This window comes from Oryzias latipes, chromosome 22 (genome assembly GCF_002234675.1).
Source record: "Oryzias latipes chromosome 22, ASM223467v1".
Taxonomy (NCBI): Eukaryota; Metazoa; Chordata; class Actinopteri; order Beloniformes; family Adrianichthyidae; genus Oryzias; species Oryzias latipes.
Genome location: NC_019880.2, coordinates 26,153,605 through 26,176,940, shown reverse-complemented (window position 1 = coordinate 26,176,940; position 23,336 = coordinate 26,153,605). Strand labels below are relative to the sequence as shown.

The 23,336-nt window shown below is 41.1% G+C and overlaps 1 protein-coding gene across 2 annotated transcripts in view; it reads right to left on the bottom strand.

The window, feature by feature from the left end:
• Positions 1-897: 897 nt before the first annotated feature.
• Positions 898-23,336, bottom strand: part of LOC101169158 — a 36,504-nt gene continuing 14,065 nt past the window's right edge. Inside the window, exons 2-6 of one of the 2 annotated variants that reach the window (XM_011490801.3) lie at positions 16,969-17,047; positions 16,646-16,814; positions 16,300-16,558; positions 10,221-10,274; positions 898-1,898 (exon numbers count right to left, since the gene is read on the bottom strand). In XM_011490801.3, coding sequence (XP_011489103.1) covers positions 1,773-1,898; positions 10,221-10,274; positions 16,300-16,558; positions 16,646-16,814; positions 16,969-17,047 — 687 coding nt within the window. In that variant the 3' untranslated portion in view covers positions 898-1,772. Of the gene's footprint in view, positions 1,899-10,220; positions 10,275-16,299; positions 16,815-16,968; positions 17,048-23,336 lie in introns of both variants that reach the window. The other variant, XM_011490800.3, reaches the window with a different exon arrangement.

Genomic DNA, 23,336 nt, shown 5'->3' with positions numbered 1-23,336 from the left:
ATGAATAGTGCGCAATCATGTAATTCATTAGTAATTTGTGCGTCAATGACGTAATTTGGTGATATAAAAGTTATACATTGGAGGTACATGTGTGAAAAGTCAGTAAGACATACGTGGAACAGTTGTGGAAAGCCACAAATTTGCACATGCAGCTCACCAAAAAAAAAAAGAAAATCTCCCAATTGTGTAAGAATTATGTACTTTTCCTCCTTACGCCAAATAGGCGTACACTGCGTAATTCTCAACCGACCAAAGATTTTGAACAGCTCAAAACCAAATTCCCATCTAGACCCACCGGCCAAAACCCTTGATGGACATCTGCACACAATGATGAATGACCAATGCAATAAACATCTATGTATTAACTCTATCAAGCATGTATCATGAAAGACCAAAATTTCGTACGTGGAAAATGCGCAACATGTATGTAGTGGCTGTGTGATCTTTTATCTGCTCATTGTAATTGGGATAATGAGGGAATAACACACACCTGGCCAAGGAACAGCTGAGAAGTCGATTGGCCCATTACTTTTGGTTCTTTAACAAGTGGGAGGCACACATGCAAACTGTTGTAATTCCTACACCACTCTGAATGGAAATACCCTGAAACTAAGGCTGACCGTCTGCAGTTAACGCACATCATGTTTGTTTCATTTCAAATCCATTGTGGTGTTGTATAGAGTCAGAAATGTTGGAATGTTGTCACTGTCCCATTACTTATGGACCTGACTGTAGCCGTTTATTTCTCTATAGAAGTCTATGGGATTTTGGCTTCCTCAAGCAGGTACTTCTTGTTTGGAAAGCCAGGGGGGAGGGGCCGCTCAGTCCAGTTCTCATATACAGTCAAAGGATAAATATCAGAAACCTCATCTGAAAAACAATGACAAACATCCCCCCTTAAAAGAGGCCACTGGACTTTATTCATTCATTTTTGTTCAGCAGTGGACAGAGACGTCACAATGTTACATAAACTCAAGAAAAACCTTAAGTTTCCTTCATCACAACAGGAATGTCGGGCCAAGGCATTGAGAGATCTTTACAAACTCTTGGAGATCAGCAACAAGTGGTCCTCTTCCAGCTGGAAAGTACTGAGGTTCTATATTGGAGAACAGAAATGGCACACTACATGTACGCTATAGGTAGGCTATGCAGAATACATGATGGTCAAGAGGAAGGTGCAGTCAACTATACGTAAACTTTACAGAGCTGTCTTTCTGCAAAACAGCCAAAGTCATGCAAGAAGACAGGAGAGCAGTAAAGCTTTCATTAAGAAACAAACATCACTGCAGTTTGACTCTTCAGCTATAGCCACAGTTTACCTTACCTGGAGCACCCACACAAGGTGTTCTTAAGAAATGTTAGCAGTGTCTGGTGTCAACAACCGACAATGCAGCAAACCTTTGCTTTGATAGGAAGCTGGTAAGAATCTTACACAGGAAGAACCCTTGGAGCCTTTTGATTGTCTAACATGCATCACTCATTCTAACTGAGACTGAGGTTTCAGGGGGAGTGGCTCAACATTTGCTTCAGGATGTGCTGTTTGCAGGAGCCACCACACATCTGTGATGTTCCATTAGGCCACTGTGTTGTTCAGATGTTCCTGCTGCCCGTCAGCAACAGTTCCAGTGACAGAAGGGATTACCTGAGAGAGAGGCAGTTCTACCAGCGCTTCGTTTCCCTCATGACGCTGAAGCCACAACAAAGAGCAGTTGGCCGGGGGTAAAGAGGAGCGGGGCGGTGTCAGCTGGTGTCTGGCAGGAGGACAGACCGGCTTATGAAAACGGAGCATCGTCCGATGGCGTCATGGGGCTGCGGGGGGGCACTGTGCTCAGGGACCGGAAGGCGAAGATGGCTGGGTCATTGGTGTACCTGGGCGGAGGACGACTGCTGGTCAAATTCTGAGGACAGAAGAAAAGAGGTGGAGCAGGCGTCAGTGGGAGGAGCTAAAGTTTGCTAATACTTTAACCACAGGTGTACGGGGGGGTTAGCCCATACAGCTGCTGTGGGTTTTGGGGTTGCCCCGGCCTGTAGAGGGTTGTAGGACAGGTGCGTAGATGGGGGATGTAGGTGTGTCTTGCTGCCACCTCAAAGGACATCATGAAAATGGAACGTACCATTGTTGTGCGTGTGGTAAGTGTGTCGCAAAGTATTTGTAGGAATAAGGTAAGTTACACACACTTATGACGTACAGCTGTTGTTTGGGGTCCTTACACCGCACTCAGTTGTTGGTAAGGTGTGGGTCCTGGCTCCTTACGGAACGTGTGCAAATGCTGCAGGTGGTGCGTACATGTGTAGGATGAACACACAAACTACATTTGAATTGTCTCATTTCCTCCAAACCTGTAGGATATGGCTGTGTGTCAATCGCTTCACCCTTATTTGCCTTTACGTGTTGTATAGGCGCTCACTAAACCCTCTCAGCCAGTAGAAAAGTGTGCAGGAACATTTTGGCTCATTCAGGTTTGCCTTTTTTCTGCCTGCAGAAGTTCCGCGTCCACCCGTAAAGGCCGTTGGGACTAAGGCATAAGCTGCGAGTGTCTCAGCTCAGCCAGGGTTCAGACAAACTCCAAAGATGCATTTTCACTTTCTTTGAGTGTCAAAAGGCTGTGAAAGAATGGACGCGGTTTTTACACTCACTTTGTTTCATTCTCACGGCAGGTTTGGGTACAAATGTTTTTCCATTTGCAGAAACTCCTCTCATCCACCCCTGAGGGGGTGTAAAACATCTCAACACCGCCTCAGTGCGTTTCCTCCCCACGGGAAACGGCAGGAAATCACTTTGTTGGGTTTGGCAGCGGGGAAGCCTTTCCTGCAGACGTCTGAGAAGGTGCAGCGAGCCGACTCCATGCGGCGCTGCAGCTGACTGCTTCCATGTGTGAGGAGGCCACAGGTGTGGAGGTGACTGGAGCCGACGTCTTCAGGGAGAGCTACAGTAACTCGGCAACAATTCCCAAAACCATGTAGGCCAAGGCGTGAAGAAGAGTCAGACTGCTGACAAAAGCTACAGCAACATGAAAGACCCTTTCTGCTACGTTCTTTAGCTGACAGCTTCATGTCAGCCCAACTCTGAGTGACTCACCTTTACTCAGTTCCATCTACTTGATTCTTTTTATTTGACTCAAGTAGATTTCAGCAGGCCTACTACTCAGCAACAGGTGGCTGTTTTAATTGAGTTACTTGATTTTCTCAGTAAAAAATATGTTTATTTTATGCTGATGAGGCACAATATAAGATAATTGCATAAAGCGGTCAACATTGGAACAACAAAGTTGAACATGCAGCAGTGATGCACAGCAGGGATGTTCTATCAGTGAAAGCTTCTGTTTGTTGTTACAGACAGTAAACAAGTGGATCTTATGGTTTCATAAAATGGCTCATTTTTTAACATTAGAATTTACACTTTGATTACTGACTGAATATATTTTCATATATGATTAACTTTTTTTTTAACCATTTTTTGACTTTTAACCCTTGACTCTTTTTTTCAAGTTCTTCCCCTTTCAGCATCTCCCCTCCGGGGTCGCTCCAGTAAATCAGCTTCCACTGAGTCGTGATTCCCTTCCTGACACAACCCTGTATTTGATCCAGGCTGGGGACCGGCGCAGGAAAACCCAGCTTTGGGCCTCCATTAGGCAGAAGCGGGAAAGGTCTTGCCTGAGGACCCACACTGTTGCGACCCCTGGGAATCGGAACCTGAAGTCCACGCTCCAGTCCTACATGCAGTCACTAAAGACAACTCAAGAAAAGACCAGCGCTCAAAATCTTTAGTTTTTGACAAAAGAGGGATAAAGTTTGCTTTGAATAAGTCTTGTGGTTTTTTTGTCACTCAAGATGTAAAAAGCTGTCATTTGCCAATTTAAAAGGGAAATTTTGCAGGGAAGATGCATTAATACGCGAGTTCAGGGGGAAAATTTCACTTTTGCTCAAATTAAGTTTATATCCTGATAACTTCCTAAAATCAGATAGCAGACTTAATATCACAGGTATTGACCGGTTGATGTCAGAGACATCGAGAAGTAGGTCATCTGCATAAAACGAGACCTTTGCCTCCACACCATATCGATGCACTCCTCTAATGTTCAAGTTATCCGGAATAGCAATAGCCAAGGGTTCTATCGCTACAGCAAACAAAAGTGGACTTAGAGGACAGCCCTGTCTGGTTGAACGATGCAGTGAAAAGTAAGTGGACTGAGTGCTATTGGTTCTAACGGCAGCCAATAGATTAGCATATAAAAGTTTGTTCCAGCATAAGAAGTAATCTCCCAAACCAAATCTCCTAACTGTATGAAATAGATAAGCCCACTCTACTCTATCAAAAGCCTTTTCAGCGTCTAATGATATTATGGCTTCCTGTGTATTGCTGTTTAAGTTATTATACATTATATTAAAGAGTCTCCTCAAGTTGGAGAAAGAATGTCTATTTCGGATAAACCCAGTCTGATCAGGGTTGATGATTTTAGGTAAGATTGTTTCCAGTCGGATGGAAAGGATTTTTGATAAGATTTTGAAGTCCACATTTAGCAGGCTTATGGGTCGGTAGGAGGAGCAAGAGAGGGGGTCTTTTTCCTTCTTCAAAATCAAAGAAATAATGGCTTGGTTAAGTGTCTGAGGTAGCATCCCCTCAGAGAATGCCTCATTGTACATGTCTAATAACAGCGGAGCTAACTTATTCATGAACTTCTTATAAAACTCTGAAGGATAACCATCAGGGCCTGGACATTTACCTGCTTGGAGAGACATAACTGCTGTACTAATTTCTGACAATGAAATGGTCCTGTCCAAATTATTGGCATCTTCCTGATCGACGGTATTAATTTTCAATGTTCAAAAAAAAATAGTCAAGGTCCCCATCTGTTGGTGTAGCTTCAGACGTCTATAATGTTTCATAAAATTCTTTAAAGGTTTGGTTAATCTGACAGGGCTCTGTAGTAACACCCCAAGGGGTCTGAATTTTTGAAATTTGCCGCAAGGCTGAGACCTGTCTAATTTGGTGTGCCAAAAGTTTGCTTGCTTTATCTCCATGTTCAAAAAACTGGGTACTGGACTGAAGCATTAGCTCAGTAGTACGATATGTCACAATGGTGTCAAATTCAGCTTGAAGAGAGAGACGCTCTTTATAAATATTTGGAGAAGGCGAGACTGCATACATAGCATCCAGCTGTAATATTTGCTGTCTCAAGTTATTCATTTTGTCACGCCTCAATTTTTGTTCATAGTGAATATAAGAGATCATCTCCCCTCTAATAAAGCCTTGAGGGATTCTCAGAGGAGAGAGGCAGAGACCCCCGGAGTTCGGTTGGCACCCAGAGACAAAAATGACAAAATTTTCATTGGCCAATAGACGAACAATTAGCCGCCATGGTGGACGTTCTGAATTTAGGGTGCTAAATTGTATATCTATTAAAAGGGGGGAATGATCAGACAAAACAATAGCATCATACCTACACCTAGATATTAACGGAAGCAATCTGGGATGGATTTCCATCCAATAAATATGAGTAGCCCCAACTCAAAATAAATTCTTCCATGTCATGAAATATAATTGAGTTAGTCAAACTCAATTTTATCTCAAAAAGCCAAACAGAAAGAAATCCATTAACTTAATGAAACTTACTTACTGCAAAAGAAGGCAAGGCAAAAGACATTGTGTGACGCTAGTCTTGAACCAAAAACTCTACATGCAGACGCCATTGACTGATCCACTGAGCGAACTGTTCTGTGGCCATAAAAACCTGCCAGTATGAACACAGAGAATCCTTTTCTCTATAAATGAGGTTCCTCGTGTATCGTCTTGTTGGGAGAAACTGAGTTGAAACGATTCCAAGCCACAGTATGTTTTTCATGTGGAAAAACACAAACGAAAGTTTTCTCTCCTCGAAAAGTCGAAGGATTTGAAGGACCAAAAGTCATAGCAGGTATTAGACGAAAGAGCTGAACATTGTAATAGTTGAATGGTTAAAATAGGTGAAAAATTGTAGCCGAAAAACGGCAGCTTTCTACTTTCTAAAAGAAAAGTCTCATTTTTTCTTTTCTGATTCTTTGACTGGTTAATAACTAATCAATGTTTAGATTAGTTAACAGCTGAAAGTGCTCAAAGCACCAATCAATCAATTTATCGTCTTCCAAACTCATGTCGTAGTTATGAAGGTAAATTCTCATTAATGCACCCTGATCTGGGTGTTCAACATTTGCACATAGACCTGTCCATAGTAGAAGTTCTCATACTTCTGTTGGTGTAATAACGATAAAGTAGTAAAGATGTTTTCAATCGGTGCTTAAAAGTTTGTTTTTATGAGCAAATCTACTTTTCCAGCCCACTCTGGAAATGTTTCTGATCAGTCTGCTGCTGTGAATCTCCTCTCCTCAGGCTTTAGCAGCACCAGCTTCAGTGTTTCCCCCGCTTCCACATGACCTCTCCCTCTTAAAAACAAACACACTGGAGAGCCGTCGACCTCCTTGACCCCGGCAACCACTTCCACGCTTGAAGAACTGAAAGCAGGGCCCCACTGGATCCAGACGCTCCTCTGGTTGAAGGCCAGAAAACAGAGGGTTAGTTAGAGGAGAGAGCAGCGCACACTACTGTGGGGGAGCAGACGCACAGATTCAAAGAGCCTCACTGGAACAAACCCAGGGTCTGCAGATGTCCCTGACAGCGACCGCGGCCTGACCAGCTCCTCCACAGACGACACAACACGACCAGAATGTATGGTTCAGAGGAGCTACAGGAACCGCACTCAGCCAGGCTATAAATGGAAAATTACTCCATCCTTGGAAATGCACCACAAGGGAACCACATACACTCTTCCTCCTCCTCCTCCTCAGCGCCGCTCAGACACCATCCTGACACTCCACACATTTGTACTCATCGCACAAACCTTAATGGATACGCTCTGCTGCTACAGTTGGTGTGTGTGTATGTGTGCGTATACATAGGGAAGGGTGTGTTAAGGTTCCACTGACACTATCCCACACAACGTGATAATGACGTCACTTCTCTCACCACACTGTGCAACCTTCTGGAGTGTGTTGCTCTCTGCCAAGACGCTGAGCCTCATGTTCTCCAGCTAGCCTTCCTCCAACCGTCACCATGCACTCAGCTCATCACTGAGCCGCTGAGGATCTGATCCACCCAGACGCAGCTTTTTAGGAAAACTTGGTGCACTTACAGCTCCTTCAGTAGGACTTCTGGAAGTCTGACAGTAGGGCAACATTGAACAAACTGAAAAAGCACATCTTTCTGTTGCATCTCAGTTATCACTACTGCTGTTTTTGAAATACTGAAAGAAAAAGAAACTAAAGTCTTTTCTAACTTTTAAAGACCAACTACAATGAAAATGGATGTTTGCGTGTTTTTAACATGTTTTTTTCTGATGATGGAGAACATAAAAGGAGGCATGTCTAAGTATTTCGTTGTTCAAATCGTTGTGAAACAGTAGCAGAAGAAAAAATTCTGTTTTAAAAAGAACATGTGACGTAGAACATATGCTGCTTTGGGCCATAAGCTCTCTGCTCTGCTCCATTCCCATCATCCACCTGCAGACTAACAGATCTGTGTACGTCCTCAATTTCCTCATCTGAGCTGGAATCTGGATCCAGACTGAACAGCTGAATAGCTCCAATACTGGTCGCCATTTTTGTTGCACTGGTAATGTTAGGTTGGGGGTGTGAGGGGCTGTAAGCTTCCGGGAAGGCTCTCAATAATGGGGAGGGGTAGGGGGGCGGGTTGCTCTGTGCCAGCAGTCCCGCCTACAACCCAGAGGTGAATCTGTAATGAACTCCTGCTGCTCTGCAGAAACTACATCCAAGAAAGCAACACAGGTTTTTTGATTTTGGTTAAAAACGCCAATCATCATTAACAGACCGCTGGGAAGGCTGGGAAACAGATCAGAAGATGAGCAGAGAGGGCCTTTGAGGATGTGAGGTATAGCTCTGCAACTAGTAGAGTTTGGAAACAAACACTGAGGCCAGATGCTGCCCCAGTGTGGGCTTGGAGAGAGACCAAGGTCCTGGCAGCAAGACACGCCTCGTTGTTCACAGGGCAACCAAACAACGCTGCTATAATGGACACCCTGATTGCTTACTGCATCACAGTCTTCCTGTGCAGCAGCTGTGTGTCACAGTCACCAACAACAACCATTACACTTCCATGCTTGCAAAAGGAAAAGAAAAAAAGGAAAATGTTAAACACAATGCTCTGATGATAGTAGACCCAGAAAGTCCAGAGAAAACAAGAAAAGCCAGAAATTAATTCGTATTTCTTTAATTGAGGAAAACAAAAGAACTTATTTTTCAACAGAATTTGTCTCTGACTGCATGACGAGTCTGGTGTCTGTTACACAACAACCATAAACTTTTACTTTAGTACTCCTATTTATTTTAAATTCTACAACTATTCTAAAATGCTTTTCATTGCTTGCCATAGTGAAGAAAAGGCTTCCCAGGAAAGAGCTAAATGTGTGTTAATGTTTAAGTTATTTGTGGACAAAACATTTGAGCAAACACCAACATTTCTATCCTATAGCAGATGTCAAATCTTTATCTAATGTCTGTTCCCTTTAAGGGTCTCCACAGTGACTCATCAGCCCCTCCTCATCCCTTTTCACTCACACCATCCACCCTCATGTCCTCCACTTCTACATCCATGATCTTCCTCCTTGATCTCCTCTTTCCTGCTAGTTCCAACCTCAGCATCCTTTTACCAACAACATCCCTCTTCCTGTTCTCAACATGTCCAACCCATCTCCATCTGCTTCACCGGAACATCTGATCTGTTCCTCAACATCTCCATCTCTGCTGCCTCGCGTCTCTGCATCAGAGTCTCTAAACCAACAACATGGCTGCTCTCACCACGTCTACACCTTTCCTTTCATTCTTGCTGACACTCTTTGGTCACACATCACACATGAAACCTTTAAAGTTGCTACTCTTAAGTCCCTCAATCTGTCCACAAACACAATTTCCACCTCTCCTTTCACTAACAGTTGTCCAATTTTCAAAGACACCCTGTAGGTCAACAGCACTGGTGGGGGTCTTTGTTCACCCGAGCCACGATTGACCCGAAATGAAAGTTCTGTTTGTGATTCGCATGATTGATTTGGGTTTACGTGGATGTCCTTTCTGACAACCCTCTGCATGTACCTAAACTTATCCCAAAGCTCTGGATGTGGAAAAACAACAGTGGGTTGAATTTTAGAAAACTAAAATGTGAATAGATTTGCAATTACTTCTTGTTTACTTCTTTGTTTGTATACATTTACTTTACACTTGATTGTATGGCAAGAAATACAAGGAATGTGGAAAGCTTCACCTGCACTGTTCAGTATGTATCTATGAGTCACACCGGTTGAATTTTTGGCTAAAGGTCAGTGAATCGGATTAAATCGCATTGTTTAAAATGAACAAAAATCAAATATAGTCGAATCAGCAACCACAAATATCAAACTAAATCAAACTGTTGTTAAAATGAATCGTTACACCCCCACTAATTACAGATTGGACAATAGGAGATTGGAAAAACTGTGTCTGCTCAGATGAGTCTCCATTTCTGCTGCTACATTCAGACGGTCGGGCCAGAATTTGGAGTCAGCAACATGATCCAGGATCCATCCTGTCTTGAATCAATGGTTCAGGCTGGTGGTGGGGATGTAGAGGATATTTTCTGGACACTTTAGTAACAACTGAGCATGGATCCAACGCCACAGCCTACCTGAGCATTGTTGCTGACCATGTCCATCCCTTTATGACCACATTCTACCATCTTCTGATGGTTACTTCCAGCAGGAGGTACAGTGTCCTAAAGCCTGAATCATCTCAGACTGCTTTCTTGAACATGACAATGAGTTCACTGGACTCAAACGGCCTCCAGTCACCAGATCTAAACCCATTAGATCACCTTTGGTATGTGGTGGAACAGGAAATTGGCATCATGGATGTACAGCCGACAAACCTGCAGCAACTGTGATGCTGTCATGTCAATATGGATCAAACTCTCTGAGGAATGTTTCCAGTATCTTGTATTCAACGAATCTATGCCACCAAGGATTAATGCAGTTCTCAAGGCAAAAGGGGGGGTCCAACCCGGTGGTAACAAGGTGTACCTTGTGAAGTGGCCGGTGAGTGTGTTACACAACAATACCAAACTTCCTTTATTTTGAAAAAATTCCAAAACCAATGAAGCTCAGGAGATAATTTGAGAGCTGGCTAATTTGAAGTGAACTCACCCGAATCTTTATGGTCCGCGTCTTTCCTCCGCACTTCTTTTTCAGCAGCATTTTCTGTGAAGGACAATAGTGGTCAATTTCAGCTGAGAAAGGCCAAACAGCTGCTTTCTCCAGACAATAAAAGCTATACACCATCGCCCTGAAACTACAACAGACACTCTGAAAAACTGAAAAGCTGCATACTTATGTCGTTTACAGATCATCTTTGAGTTTTTTTCTCAGCCTTTAGTTCATGTTGACCTTGATTTAAATAACTGCAATGCCTCTATCATTTCTAACAGTCAAGAGGTTTTCTAAAACATTAGCTGTGACAGCAAAGAGGGAGTATTGTGGTTCAATAGGATTTATAATCATAATAATCCACTCTATTGTTATTAATATATGTGAAATACATTTTATGAATAAGGGCTATAACTAGCTATAACTACCTTTTGAAAAAAACCACAAATGTCTTTCAAACTGATAGAAAAATGTTTTTCCCTCTTTTTCTTTTTCTTTGAGATGAATCTTTTTTTCTTACGTTTTCTTCACTAAAACATTTGAGATATCTTCAAAAATGAGCACTGAAAGCATCTGTTTCAAAAGTTTCTTTATAAGTGACCTCAGATAAAAGACATTCATTCTCAGTGCTGATTTCATGTGATCTGCTGTGGCTGCAGAAGACAGAAAACTTTCTCAGATTACAGAAGACATGCAGAGCCTTATAAAGTCACATCCGTCTGACAGAGTCGTGCTAGTTCAAGCAAAAAGCCAGAGCAGGTGTTTGAGGTTCTACTGGCTTCTGGGTCAAGTTGTATGGACAAAGACAAATGGGGAGTACAGTGTGGGAACTGGAGGATTTCATCTCTGCTTTTGGCAGATAATGCTGTTCTGCTGGCTTCATCAAACAGAGTGTACAGACAGAGGAGGTTGAGTTTCTGTATCCCTTGTTCTATCCTAGGAACTTTAACATTGGGAGTTGGGTCATCTAGACCCACCAGACAGTGCTCTGAACCTTTTTTCTTCAATGATTTGTGATCTTCACCGGTGTCCATGGATTACATGAAATCTATCCACCTTTATCCACCTTTGTCATGGTAGGGAGAACATGTCAATGGAAGGGGGGGGGGGGGGGGTCATCTAAGAATTTTCTAAGAAGTTTCAGTGGAGTGGAAGGTCTGGGCATCTCTGCTGCCCCCCCAATCCAGCTCTTCATAAAGAAGGGAAAGATTGATGGAAGCAACAGATTTTTTATGTTTATAGATTCTCGTTCACTGCCTCTCCACCAACATTTTTGTATGTCTTTTGTCTAACATGAACGTGTTTTCATTGTATTTTGGAACCGGTCCTGAATGTGTGGTCTATAAATTCATCCACGCTGTGATCCAACGCTGAATCAGAACGGTCAAGGACGTCAAAGAACAGTCTCACTAAACAGTGGGAGAAAGAGGCTTATGCAACATCCTGTTTCCCACTCCAGCCCATGCAGCTCTGCTACTCTATCAGAATAAAAGGACAGAAAAAGCCCGCTGAGGGTGGAGGGGCCACATAGTTATCAAATTGTCTGAATTTGGAGAGACACGTTCTAAGGAGCATGAGGACTGAAAATGTGACTGCTGCTGCAGTTCAGAGGCCCTTCTGATCACACCCTGCCTTCGTATTCAATGCAGAAAACATTTGTTTGTTAGTGCCATCAATCATTAAAGGGTTTCTCTACAGAAACACTAACACAATAGGTTGTAGCTTCTCTTTCACTAACACGATGTTTAACATGTCACCCTTTTCTGGAATGATGCAGATTTTTAAAAGGTTATGCAAGTAGAGATGATTTATCTGATAAATGTCTTAAAATTATATAATCAAAACTATTTCATTTGAGATGAGGAAACTTTGTACTGAACACTCCTTCTGTGTATATGTATAAATACACAGACAGCCCACTTTACATGGAATAGTCAAATCCAGCAGCTCTTTCAGTGATTTTTTACTTCTACAGAGTTCAAACCAGCGTACAAATCAGGCACTGGCATATTGCGGTTTGTTTTATGTTCAAATCTTTTTTTTTTACTGAGTTCATTTAGTAAAATCTGAGTGACAGAAAGAGTCTACCAGAAAAGAAAAAACTAAAAAAAATGTAAAAGCTACGTTATTAATAAAAAAAATGTCCTAATGGTCTCAAAAAAGTGTATTTTTATAAAAAGAGTAGTGAGATTCTGCGGCTCTCACTCAGTTTTGTCTTAAAATACGGGACTAAAGAGGTTGCAGACCCCTGGTTTAGCTGTTGGATTAAGAACATTTTTCAAAGTACACATACACTCTTCATACATGCACACCGTATATAGACTTTAACATGCTCAGAGATGCGTGAATGGAGTAAAGTAACGCTTTGGGGTTGTTTTTTGTGAGGAATTAACAATGTAACACACTTAAAAGCTCAAAAAAATTAGATTTTGCATGACATAGACCCTCTAAAATACTTATTTTTTTTAAATATTTTGTTGATTTGTAAATGCAAGACTTTTACATTTAATATAAGAATATAACTCGCTTAGATTGTTTCTTTTCTGAATCTTAAAATCATAACTAAGGAAATCCATGCGACCCCTTTTTGCTAAAGGTTTAACATGAAGGTCTGGCTTCCCTCATGCATAAGAGGGTCTGCCTGCTACCTCTGCACGACCCCTTTGTATCCTCTACAACAGCGGCCCCCAACCTCTGGGCCACAGGCCAGCACCCGGACATGGGTCACTTAGCACTGGGCTACACACAAAGAATGTATAGCCTACACTTCATTGATCTGATTCTGAACAATGTTTTATTTAGAAAAAACTACCAGATTGTCTCTCCGGCATCTCGTCTCAGTCACATGTACATCTGTGACCTTCTTTAAGGGGCTGCTCTGATCAGAAACAAAACACATGAAACCACCAAGTTAGCAAAGTTGCCCAAAACAAACGCCTTTGGACAGTTTCTTAGTGCAGAGTGGAAAAGTGAGGAAACAGACGAAGAGTGTCTACATTTTAAGAAAAGAAAGCTGAATTTAATGGAAAAAAACAGGAGTCCCACTGAAATATGGATTTATTCCAAAAGCTTATTATTACCACACAGAAAACCTGCTTTGCATAATATGTTAGGATTGGCTCTCAAAGTTTACAATTCCTTTTATTATTACATTTAGAAAATAAAAGCTTTTATATGGGTCAAATAATTTTATTTTGTTGTTTTTAATCAGCCACGGCTAATATTTTCACACTACGACCATATTGATGATTTTAAACCAAGACGTTTGGGGCTGTCGACACACAATACACACACACAGACACACACACAGCTTTTTTTCTTCCCTCCCTTTCATTGCTGCCTGCTGTCTCTCATCATCTGCTCTCTTCTTCTAAAACTTCGTGGACATATGGAGCCCTGAAACCTGCAGTGACATGCACGCTCTCCCACACTTTTCCCTTCTCCTTCCGCAAAGTGGCCTGACAGATCCACTGGATTTCTACAGTGGATCAGCTTCCTCATTAGCGGCTGTGGTTGTCTGTTGTTTATTTAATCCTCTCCTGACTCCACCCCCTCATTCACAAGCTTTTGAAACAAATCACAGCCCACATCTGCCATCCGTGCCTCCCTCTACTTATGCTTCTCCAGCCAGACCACCATGGTGGCAAACATTTGACTATGAAAACGAGGACAAAGACTTTGTTTGTTTTGAGTGAAGGAGCACAGTTTGTGTAACCAAATGTGTTGAAGTTTGGAAGGAAGTCATTGTAGCTTTGTTTCAAACCCCCAATCCAAAATTTGAAGCTCGCTTTGGGATAAGCGTTGATCTGATGTGTGGCTACAGAGAACAATAGTAACAGTAATTTCAAAGTCAGGTAATACTGAATGGATATTTATGAAGAGAACTACTTGCAATTTAGATTTTTGACTATTTTCAAGAAGAACATTGATCTGTTTGTTTAACGCTTTGACACCGGAGCTTTAGAGACTACCGTAACGTTTCAGCCGTTTAAGCAATTAATGTTATTCTAGTAGATTTTACAGCGGAGAAAAGCAGCTTTGGGCTGATATGCACCAATTAACAGTAGCGATGTTCTTACGCCAACCGTTATGCGGTGCAAAACTGTTAAGATTTGCAGCTTTTCTCCCCAACAGAAGCAGCTATTTTGTGTCGGTTCCCTAAACGGACGAAAAGTTACGAAATCTCAAAGAGAGTTTGGCGACATCTCTGGTTTTAAAGGGTTGATGAATACAATTCATAATCTTATTCCTCAATGTGTCGTGTACAAGACAGCACTATGTCTTCCTCTGATTAGTCATGATCCAAATTGTGGTATCTTTTTATGTCAAAGAACCTGAGGTACGTGGACGACTCAAGAATCAACTCCAGCAATACAAAGTGTCCAAAAAACTGTTTTCTTTCCACTCTTTCTCTAAAACAGAAAAAATGAGGACGCTTCCTTGGAGTTTGTGAGATCAGAGTTTGTGACGTCACGGTGGATCCAAAACAGCTGCCGAAACAGAGGAAACTGCCAACAAAGATGCCAAAATGTTGTAGTTCCTCAGCTATACACTAGATCCTCGTGCAAAGCCAGATTCCACTAGATCCAACACACTGTGCTAAAATTATTATTATTATTATTAAAAAATACCAAAGAATCATCACTAGATGCTGAATATAAGATGCAACTTAGTACTTGTTCCATAGAAAAAAAGAAGAATTCTTTCACCTGTATTCTGCTCACATTTGAATGTATCATAGGCTCCACTTGATGTTCATTCTTTCAGCAATGACTGCTCCTGTCTAAAACCGCTGACTGGTTCTTTTTAACCACTACAACAACTGGACTGCAGTTCTTCTGAAGCCTCTGCATTTTGTCCACTTTAGGACTAAACCCACACCTACACGAGCACAGGTTCCATGTTTGACTCATGAGCAAAACTCTCAGACATCAATCCCACTTAACCAGCAAGAATAAAAAGCTGCAATCCCAGAATTTACTGAACAACCAAATAAACACACTGACAAACCAATGAGTCAAACGTTTCTCCATCAGCAGAATTTCACCTCAACGTGACGTTTTCCACACAGGCAGTTTAGCAGGTGTTACTGTGCTGGACATGAACAGATGTGAACGCCCTGGTAATTATTAAAATACACACCCGTCAGGTGATACCAGTAAACCCCAAATATGGCTGACTGTACGTCGATGATTACAATATCTGTTTGTAGCTTGATGTTTGGGCTGAGCACTGCAGCAAGAATATAAAACAATATGAAGTTTTGAACTCAGATCATTAAAAGGCATGGTCAAATAAAGGATTGCAACTTTTTCACAGCCGTATGTTGAACCACTGCAGAGTGAAGTATTACCAATGGTTTCCTTAGTTACTGTGGTCCCAGCTGGTTGGACATCATCAACTAACTCCTGCCGTGTTTACGCCGATTTCTCACTGTTCTCATGATCATGGAAACCCCACCAGGTGAGATCTTGTTTGGAGCCCCGGACCAATAGATGGATTGATGGTCATGTTCTTGTATTTTGGCACAATTGCACCAAAAGTTGCCCCTTTAACCCCCAGCTTTTTGCTGATGGTTTTGTAGTCCATTTCAGTCTAGTGCTTTCTAGGTGATTAGTTCAATTCAGGTAGATCACTTGGAGCTGGACATTTCAAAAGTACTGTACATGGGGCGGCTGTGGGGCAGCAGTAGGGCGGTCAACCTTTGATCGACAGATTGCATGTTCAATACCCGCCTTGCCCACCCATGTGTCGAAGTAAGACGATGAACCCTACATTGTCTCTTGTGGTTACAGGTTGGCACCAGTATTGGGCAGTGGAGCCGTAATCAATGCTGATTTTCTACAAATACAGAAATTGACAGATGCCGTGGATAGAAGACTTTTCTGGAGCCCTATATTTGTTACTGATTTATTTTTTTATCAGTAGAAATACTAATTATAATTCAATTTCTTTTTATTATATTACTTTTTTTTATTTCTAAAGATATGCAAAGACTTGTGTGATGGGGACTAATGCCCTAAAACCTGTGCACACTGTAAAAATCAATGCAAACAAACCAACAAAAAGAACAACTGACCTGTTGCATTTTTTCCAGATCCAGGCTCGGTCTTCCTGGCTCTCCACCGTAGCTGTGCCGATACCTTCTATAAGGTGCTGTCTGGTCAAAATGGGTCAGAATAATCGGTCGTGCAACCGGCTTTACTACTTGAAGCTGAAATCTCATTGGGGGTGGCTTCAGGCTATGTGGCGGGCTGGAACTAAAGAGTACGGGGCTGGGAGTGGCAGCACAACAGGCACTGGACTCCACCAGAGGTCTGGAAGGAGCAGGCGGTGACCTGCAACAACAGAGGTTTCGCACCTCCTCATCACTGGAAGCGCTACTGTGGTAGTCCCCGTGGCACTGTGGGAGAGAGGACACCCACTTTCTGTTTTCCCCACGACTGATTCGTTCAAGCTCTTCCTCTGAAGAATCCCGATCCAAATTGGCGTCTAAAAGAAGGCGGAGACGTCGTAACCGAGCGGGTGAAACAGGATCCTGGTTGTGCTGCTGACTGGTGGCCAAAGGCGTGAGGCCACAATTTCTTCTTCTCTCTAGAAGAGTTAAAGAACAGGAAATGTCAAAGTAAACATGTAGCATAAACTTCAAACAGAATTAATGCGGTTGTCTGCAAGCGCATGATGCTTAAACATGCAGTTTCAATTTATTGTAAGATGAATAATCTGTCGGGTGGCACTGTGCACTCACCACGGTCAATCTGTGCCAGCTCCTGGTTCTCGCCTTCAGAATCATCACTCTCTCCTTCTCCACTTCCATTATAAGAAATCTGACAATAAAACACAATCAATAAAATGGTATTTAAAATAATTATTAGTTGAAATATTGAATATGACGAAAGAGTTAACTAATGTAATTCCAGCTAATTCTGAAGTGGAGAAACGTAACCTTGAGCTGATATGCAACACTGTACAGTAGGGAAGCGCTTACGTATTCACTGTAAATCAGCTGATTTACGTTGACCGTGTTAACGTTCAAAGAGTATGTCAAAAAGCGTGTTTGTTTAGCTGTCGCTGGCGACATCTCCATTATTAAGGGATTATGGTAAATGGTGTATACTTCTATAGCGCTTTTCTACTTTCTACTTTCCTTTAAAGCGCTTTACAGCCACAGTCCCATTCACACACACATTCACACACTGATGGAGGCTCCGCTGCCAAACACTGGCGCCAACCATGATGTTAGGCAAGGTGGGGTTCAGTGTCTTGCCCAAGGACACTACCACACATGGGAGAGGCGGGAATCAAACCCGCAATGTATGATTGGAGGTTGACCGCCCCTCCACTGCAGCACGGCCGCCTTTAATGAAGTTGGAGTTTTTTTATATTTAGTTTGGATTTTTGGATTTCTTTCTCACTTCTATGTTTTTTTTTTTAATGCAGTTGACGTTTAACTAATTTTCTCATATTTTCAAGAGAGCCCTTCTAGGTGGTTACATGTGAAGATCTCTGGTAGAGGTCACAGCAGATCTGAAGCTGCTTCTGACTGCAGATACACTGTTGTTTGGTCACTGTCTTATAAAGAGAATTTTGTCTTACGTGTTTTATCAAACTTTGCGAGTGTAAAACATGACAACTTGACTGAAGGATGGAAAAATGGCATCTGTTTATTTTCAAGCTTTATTATAAAGGCTTGGTCTCACTGACAGCAGTTCACATATTGACATAGCGTAGTCTTAAAACAATATTAGACATTCAGAAATAGCAGAAGTTGTTTAATCTGCTCGAATATATATGTATTACTATACAGTACTATTTAGAAGCTGTTTTATTTAGAAAATCAAATTTGTGGTATCATGTAAAAGAACTGCTCATCATTCCTGTTGTCCTCTCTTGCATTTGCTGTGTTTTGCTCTGCTGATTTTTTTTAGTCTATAAAAATCTGTATGTTAGAAAGGTTTTTCTTTAAAAAGTGTTAACAGTTGGTCAGTGTAGATTGACATTTTTGGGTAGACGCATCCATAAATTTTTTTTTTAAATAAATAAAGTTAAGACTCACATACAAAAGGGGTTTATACAAATATAGACCTTGTGTGTCAAAAGATTTATAACCCCCTATTGTAAAAGTAAATTATGTCCAATACAAGATGCCTTTGGCTCTTTTTTTTTCTCACCTGTTGGACAGCACAAGTTAGAGGAACAAAAAGGGAGCACAGATGTGTCTTGCTCCCGTCTTAAAGAATGTCATACAAATGGAACGTAGGATTGTCAATCATGTCGAAACTACAATAGGGCAAGTTCTCTTACTCAAAAAGATTAGAAGCTCCTGTAATTTTCATCATAGCTATACCTCAACTATCAGAGACAAAATGAGAAAAAAAAAACAGAAAATCCCATTGTATGATTTTTAAAACATTTATTAGTAAATTATGGTATTTGATCAACTACAAACAATCAAGAGTTCTGTCTCTCACAGACCTGCAACTTCTTCCCTAGAGGATCCTCTGTCCTCCACTCCTTACCTGCATTAATAGCACCTGTTTGAACTGGTTATCTATAGAAAGACACCTGTCCACAACCTCAAACAGTCACACTCCAAACTCCACTTTGGAGACCAAAGAGCTGTCTAAGGACACCAGAAACCAGATTGTTGACCTGCACCAGGCTGGAAGACTGAAACTGCAACAGGAAAGCTGCTTGGTGTGAAGAAATCAACTGAGGGAGTAAATATTAGGAAATGGAAGACATACAAGACCACTGAGAATCTCCCTCCATCTGGGGCTCTCTGCAAGATCTCACTCCATGGGGTCAAAATGATCAGCAAGGGGGAGCAAAAATCCCAGAACCCCACGGGGGATCTAGTGAACGATCTTGGACCAAAGTAACAAAGGTTACTACCATCAGTAACACATTATGACGCCTGGGAATCAAATCCTGCAGAGCAGACGTGTCTCCCTGCTAAAGCCCGTAGATGTACAGGCCGTCTAAAGTTTGCTAGAGAGCATTTGGATGGTCCAGAAGGGGGTTGGGAGAATGTCCTATGGTCAGGTGAAACCAAAATATAACTTTTTTCTACTCGTCGTGTTTGGAGGAGAAAGAATGCTGAGCTGCATCCAAAGAACACCAAACCTACTGTAAAGCATGGGGGTGGAAACATCATGCTTTGTGGCTGTTTTTCAGCAAAGGGAGCAGCACGACTGATTCGTGTAAAGGACAGAATGAATGGGGCCATGTATGGTCAGATTCTGAGTGAAAATCTCCTTCCCTCAGCTAGGGCATTGAAGATGAAATGTGGCTGGATCTTTCAGCAGGACAACGACCCCAAACACACTGTCCGGGTAATGAAGGTTCCATACAACACACTCTCACCTACTTTCTGAGTCTCTAAAAGGAATCTTTTGGTGTGTTTTACTTCTACAGTGCCCTTGAGAGTCCTGAAAGGTGCTTTTTAAATAAAATGAATTGTAATTATTATTATTATTACTTCACTCATGTTTGCCCTAACGTGTTGTATAAGTGTTAACTACAACCTGTTGTTCACAGCATGCCCATAGAAAACAAGTATGAACACTTTAGTTCTAGGGGCTCACCAAGTGGTCTACAAACATGATAATTCCTGCAGGCCACATGTGTCTGTGCAGGTTAGGCCGTTTTATGCCGCAGAAAGCCGATATCCACCCATAAAGGCACTTGTGGCTAAAACTAAACCAGCAAAATGTAACTCCAGGCCTTGAAGAGACCTGCTGATTTTTTTGTTTTTCATTCATTAAAGCTTTTGTTGTTTCTGATTGGCCTGGACAAATCTAATCCCTAGAGACATGAAGTCGCTTATTGCTGCTACAGATCATAGCCACACAACAAATTCAGAACTTTTTTGAGTTTCTTTTTTTACCTTTTCTTATACTTATTCTGTCACAGACAAAATTCGGGATAAAATCTGGAACAATAAAATATCTGTAAATCTGCCAATAAAATAACCAGCCTAAAAGTAAAATGGAATATAAATAAATGTATTCTAAAACTGCTATTTATATTACAAGAAAACCAAATAAAGAGAAAAATAGTTAATCTTATTCAAACTTTGATGCTTTGCTGATATTTCAGGAAAGTTTTAAAGTTGTTAGAAACCACTTGGTTTCCCCATAGAACTCCATAAAACTGCATAAATCATGAATCCAAATGGATTATTTGTCATTTTTCTCCAACAAACAGAAACAAAAACTAAGATGTGATTTACTGTCATCAAATCACACTTTTATTCCAAAGACCTATACCAGCCCGTCTCTTCCAAATCAATTCCTCCTTTAAAGCAGCAGGAATGCAGACATCCTGCTGACTGCAATGCTAAGAGTTAAATAATGCGCCAAACACACAGTAATTACCGCTCAGAGGCTTCACTGAGCAGCTGCCATCTGTGCTTCTGCATGTGTGTGTATGTCTGCACATTTGCGTACACAAAGTGTCCTCCCTTCCGCACACCCACACATACACCTTTTCTTCTCTCTGAAGCTCTACGAAATGTGTGAAAAATAGGGGAAATAAGCCAGGGTTCCAAATCCCAATGAGCCAAAAGATGGCATCCTAATCGTTTTAAGAGGAAATGTCCCTGGAAGTTTCACAAGCAACATGCTATTTTAATCAGACTGCTCCATGATTCCCCTGGATGGCCGTTCCTGTGACCAAATCATGACAAACGCATGATAAGGTTCAGCTCATCCTGTTTGTTCCAATGTAAATCTTTTTTATTATAAAAACAGTTTAAAGAAATAGAAGCTGTTCACTTAAACTATAAATCAATAATATAATTTCACTACTGAAGTCTGTATGAGCTTTGAGGAAAAAGACTCACTCCAATGAAAATGGTGTTTATTTGGAGTTTTTAACATATTGTAGCATTTTTCTGATGATGGAAGACATTAAAATTGTATTGCGGAGTATTTCTTTATTCAAATTGTTGTGAATCAGAAGTAGACAAAAATTGCTGTAAAAAACATAGAAAATACATTAGGTGGGCTGCAAGCTCCCTGCTCTGCTCTATTCTGATGCATCCACTGCTAGACGACTGGATCCATCTACATCTTGGTTTTCCTTGTTTGTGTTGGCGTCTGGCTCAAAACGGTACGGCTGGATAGCTCTGATACTCCTCGCCTTGTTAGGTTGGAGGTGTGAGAGGCTGTAAACTAGCAGGAGAAAGTGTAAACAGAACGCTCTCAGCAATGGGGTGGGGGGGAATCGGGTTAGGGTCCTGCCCAAACCTCAGAGACCAATTTCTTTGATACTACAATGCTGCGGCTCTCCAGCAACTAAAGAAAATGACAGACTTTTTGATATTCCCTAGAAATGACAATCATTAAACGACCACAGGGAACGTTTTAAAAATACATCAAAATATGATGGAGTGGCACTTTAAGGAGGTCAGGGGTAGAACTTTTAACAAATAGAGCAACAAGTGGAAGGCATTTTATAATCTGAAGGATATTTGTAAACTGTCTTCCCTTTTGGTATGAGCTGCAGAGCATTTCATTAAATTAAAGAGTCTGTATTTAAAGAACAGCAGACTCATACTGGACTGTGTCACTCCATGAACACAGCAGGAAAAATCCACAGAGAAATAACTGCTTTGGGAAAAGCTGCAGCCGCATTAGAAGACGTACAAAATGATGAAGATATAGATACCTAACAGCAGACCACTAACGGATAGATGAAGCTTGTAAATAATTACAAACTTATCATTTCAATTGTTTGCAGTCTGAGACACATTATAAAGTGGAGGTTGACTGATCCGTGAGATCACTAGAGTTTACCCAGTTGTTCTATTTATTTTATCATTTGAGACAACAATCAGCAGCTTCTGCAGTGAGTCATCTTTGACCTCACTGTGTGGTAGTTCAACAGCAGCATGTTAGTTTAACTCACAGCAAAAACTGCTGCCTCCTTTCCCTAAAGGAACACCTCATGCTGTAATCTTGGAGAGAAAAAAAACTTTTAAGATTGTGTCTTCATAATTATGCGTTTTAGAGCCAGTACTTATATTGATATATTTGGGGCTTTGTATAAATGGAAGGGAAATAAGAGTTTTTCCTGGTAAATCACATTGAATGATCTTCTGTTTTGGCATGCTTTGCTAAAACAAACTGTTTTTGCCATACTTCCACCAACCACATGGTTTAATCAGATGACTGAAGTCTCAATTCAAGAACAAGGTTTACCATAAAGCCGTTCTTTTAGGCCTTTTTCCAAATTCATTCACCAGGAAATCGTCTGCACTTTTTTCTGCAGCCGTCTTTTCAATATCACCCATCGGCTTGTGCCGTTCTCCGATACGTGTAGGGGTGTGATGATAACCGCATCACCACACGTTTTTATTTTATTTTTGGAAAGTTCTGTATACGGTGATGAAAGTCAGGCAAGGAAAAAATCCCTGAACTTTTCTTTGAGCGATATGGCGGGCACAGAGCGAAATTTTGGAAAAATACGTGGTCTTAGATGCATTCTGGTGCATTCTGGCAACTAGTTATTCACTTCTTTATCAAGAAACTAAGACTAATTAGAGCATCATGATTTGTCATTCAAACCCCTAGTTTGACTCTCCATTAAGGACTTGCTGGTCCTAAAAAAGAATTTGGAAAATTGCTCAAAGTAACACAATCCTACAATCTACGCTTTTCCTTAAAGCTGCAAAACATACAATTGCTAAAATATAGTAACATCAAAGCCCCAAATGGCAAAAAGAACACCAGTAACTATGATATTCTATGAAAATACCTCAGTTATTTATACATTATTTCTGCTTTAGAAATGACTGATGTACAACATCCACTTGCACTGTTTTCTCAAACTATAATTACATCAAAATATGGGATCTGCTTTAAACTATAATTCTATAACATAATACATCAATTCTTTAACACCAATACTAAGTAATCTGGGAAATATCAAAACAAACATACAAACTAAACTAAACATTGTAAACATTTTTTTAAGGGAGTGCGGGTCCAAACCATCAAATACTTATAATTAATGTTAACTATACTGAACTAAATCATGGTAATTAGGAAATACAAATAAATTAGATAGAGAAATGTATTCAAAATAAAAACTGAAACTCAAAACTAAAAT